At 57.8% G+C, this 3,058-nt stretch overlaps 1 protein-coding gene across 1 annotated transcript; it reads left to right on the plus strand.

The window, feature by feature from the left end:
- Window positions 1-1,617: 1,617 nt before the first annotated feature.
- Window positions 1,618-1,995, plus strand: LOC140671986 (uncharacterized). Its single transcript, XM_072903779.1, has one exon. It carries the CDS (start codon window positions 1,618-1,620, stop codon window positions 1,993-1,995), a length of 378 nt encoding a protein of 125 aa, XP_072759880.1.
- The last annotated feature ends 1,063 nt before the right edge of the window (window positions 1,996-3,058 follow it).

Consider the following 3,058-nt stretch of genomic DNA (forward strand, 5'->3'; position numbering starts at 1 on the left):
AGGCCAGTAAAGACATCGACCAGGAGGTTGAGTGGATCCGGGGCGTCATGTCTGAAGCATGTGATGCGTCAATGCCCCGGATCAAGGCTGGTCGACAAGGCTGTAGAGCGGCGTACTGGTGGAACGGGGAGATCGCGGAATTGCGACAATCCTCGGTCCACCAAAGGAGGATATACGCCCGGGCCAAGAAGAGGGATAGGCTGGTAGAGGTAGTGATAGGCCTCTACCAGGCGTACAGAGTAGCCTGGGACGCCCTACGCCTAGAGATCAAAAAGGCGAAAGCCAGGGCGTAGGACGAGCTCCTAGTGCAGTTAGAAGAGAACCCTTGGACACGACCTTACCAGATGGTTCTCGGGAAGCTCCGCAATAGAGGGCCACCGGCTACGGAGACCCGGAAGCCCTGGACCGGGTGGTCGGAGGACTCTTTCCCCCGTGCGAGAAGGAGGATACCCTCTCCCCCATCCTTACGGGGGAAGGACCCGAATGGTTGGAGGAGCTGAAGGTCTCGGGAGACTAAATGAAGAGGTGCAGGAGAAGACTCCGCGGCACCAAGGCCCCCGGACACGATGGCCTCCCTAGGAAAACGTGGAGTGGAGCCTTTGAGGTGATAGGTGGGCATCTCTCGCACCTGTATTCGGAGTGCCTCAGACTGGGAATCTTCCCTGAGAGGTGGAAAAGGGCCAATCTGGTCCTCTTGCACAAGGAAGGCAAAGACACGGAGACCTCCTCGTCGTTCAGGCCCATATGTCTGCTCGACGAGGCTGGCAAAATCCTGGAAAGGATAGTCGCCAATCGTTTCGTCAAGCACTTTGAAAGCATAGGGCCGAACTTGGATGACCGGCAGTACGGCTTCCGCGGTGGAAGATCAACCGTGGACGCAGTACTGAGGGTGCGCGCCTTTGCGGAGGCCGCGGTGCGGGAGGGCAGGGTGGCAATCGGCGTGTCTCTTGACATCTCGAACGCCTTTAACACCCTGCCCTGGAGGTGTATCCAAAGAGCCATGGCCTGCTTCGGCGTGCCGGGATACCTCCGCCGAATCATCCAATCGTACCTCAGCGACCGCTCCCTGCATTACACCAACAGGGATGCGGTAGAGGTTACGAGACGAGTGGGGTGTGGGGTTCCGCAGGGGTCGGTCATCGGACCACTCCTGTGGAACCTGGCCTTCGACGGGGTAATAAGGACGGCCATCCCCCCCGGCTGCACGGTCGTCTGCTACGCGGACGATACGATCGTGTTAGCCGAGGGAGAAAACGGAAGGGAGGCCTCGGCCCTAGCCACGGTAGCGACGGCGTGTATTACGCGGGCTATCAGGGAGTTGGGCCTGATGGTGGCGCCCCAGAAGACTGAGGCAATCATGTTCCGGCCAGGTGCCAGAGGTGTGCCGCCGAGCCTTCGGGTTATGGTGGAGGGGGTGGAGGTAAAGGTGGGAAATACCCTCAAATATCTGGGGCTACTCCTGGACAGTGGGTGGCGCTTCGCCGTGCACTTCGCCCAGTTAGCCCCCCGTCTGGAGAAAGCAGCTGCCGCGTTGGGCCGTCTACTTCCGAACCTGGGAGGTTCATACAGCCTCCTGACGGTCGAGTCAGGAGGCTGTATGAATGGATGGTCCACGCTATGATACTGTACGGGGCACCCGTATGGGCCGAGGATATCAGCGACAACCAAAGGACTCTGGGCATTTTACACGGGGTCCAAAGGAAAATGGCATTACGGGTGGTACGTGCCTACCGTACAGTGTCGTTTGAAGCGGCGACTTCTTTGGCGGGGATTCCTCCCGTGGAGCTTCTCGCGAGAATGTACACCGATGTGTACCGACGCATGCGAGGGCTCCGGGAGGCGGGGCGGAACATCGTCTGCCGGGCGAGGAGTGCGGTGGGGCGGCAACACCATAAGAAAATGCTGGAACGGTGGAAGCAGCAGTTGCTCTCTCCGTCTGGCAGAGCTGCGGGGCGTAGAGTGGTTGAGGCCATAGGGCCTCACTTAGAGGCCTAGATAGAAAAGAGAAAGGGAGGAATGACCTTCCGTATGACCCAGGTGTTTACGGGGCACGGCTGTTTCGGTGAATATCTGGGCCGTATTGGGAAGGAACTTACGGGCAAGTGTCACCACTGCACCGACCCCCTGGACTCGGCGCAGCACACCCTGGAGGTATGTCCTGCGTGGGTAAAAAGCCGGGGGGAATTGTCCTTGGCCGTGAAAGAGGATCTAGCCATAGTAAAGACTATGGTAGGGGGGAGGATAAATGGAAGGCGGTGGCCTCCTTCTGTGGAGTAGTCCTCAGGACAAAGGAGGAGGCGGAGCGAGAAAGAGAGCAAAAAAGACGAGAGAAACGCCGGGAAAGGGAATGTGAGACTCCTCCTCCATCTTCTGGAAATTCGGGCGAGAACCTCCAACACCAGAGCCCCACCCTTGGAAGTCAACCACTAGTAAGTGGGCAGACAGACCTACGGGTTGAGGCAGGCAGTAGGGTGGGTATCGAAGTAGGACGAAGATGACGATAAAAGGGGCGACACGATCATCTTTCCCCCTAGGCGTCTCTTTTGTGGGAGAGACGCAGAGACGGAGGTTGGGGTAAGAAACGGATATTCCACCTCCGTCAACTGCAATCTGAAAAAAAGAAGACCCCGGCTGGTATCCCGGGGTCGTATTAGGGGAGGGACACTCCTTTAAAGGGTGCCCGCTGGACCTAGGTTCAAGTGTGTGTTTGTGAGACGGGCAGGGGAAGGGATAGTGCCGTTGGCGAGGCCCTCCTCCATGCATAAACCGTCTGGGAAGGATACCCGAAAGGGTTTTAGTGGGTATTCCGGCGCACTCTATTAGCGCCGGCAAGTCCCACATACCCCGGCCAACCAATACCAGGCCGGGGATACGTAAAGGCATTTCCCCCTCGAAAAAAAAAAAAAAAAAAAAGGTTAACCTAACCTAACCTAACCTAACCTAACCTAACCTAGGTTAGGTTAGGTCCTCCACCCTCCTCGTCGTGCGCCACCTTGTCGTGGTGAGGAGGCTTAACCCTGAAACTCCATGGAACACCCACACGGCTCCGGCCAAGTTG

Source organism: Anoplolepis gracilipes, chromosome 12, assembly GCF_047496725.1.
Source record: "Anoplolepis gracilipes chromosome 12, ASM4749672v1, whole genome shotgun sequence".
In the NCBI taxonomy this organism is placed as follows: Eukaryota; Metazoa; Arthropoda; class Insecta; order Hymenoptera; family Formicidae; genus Anoplolepis; species Anoplolepis gracilipes.

Excerpts from the sequence above, each read along its gene's own strand:
- LOC140671986 (XM_072903779.1), top strand. The coding sequence starts at position 1,618 with ATGATACTGTACGGGGCACCCGTATGGGCCGAGGATATCAGCGACAAC.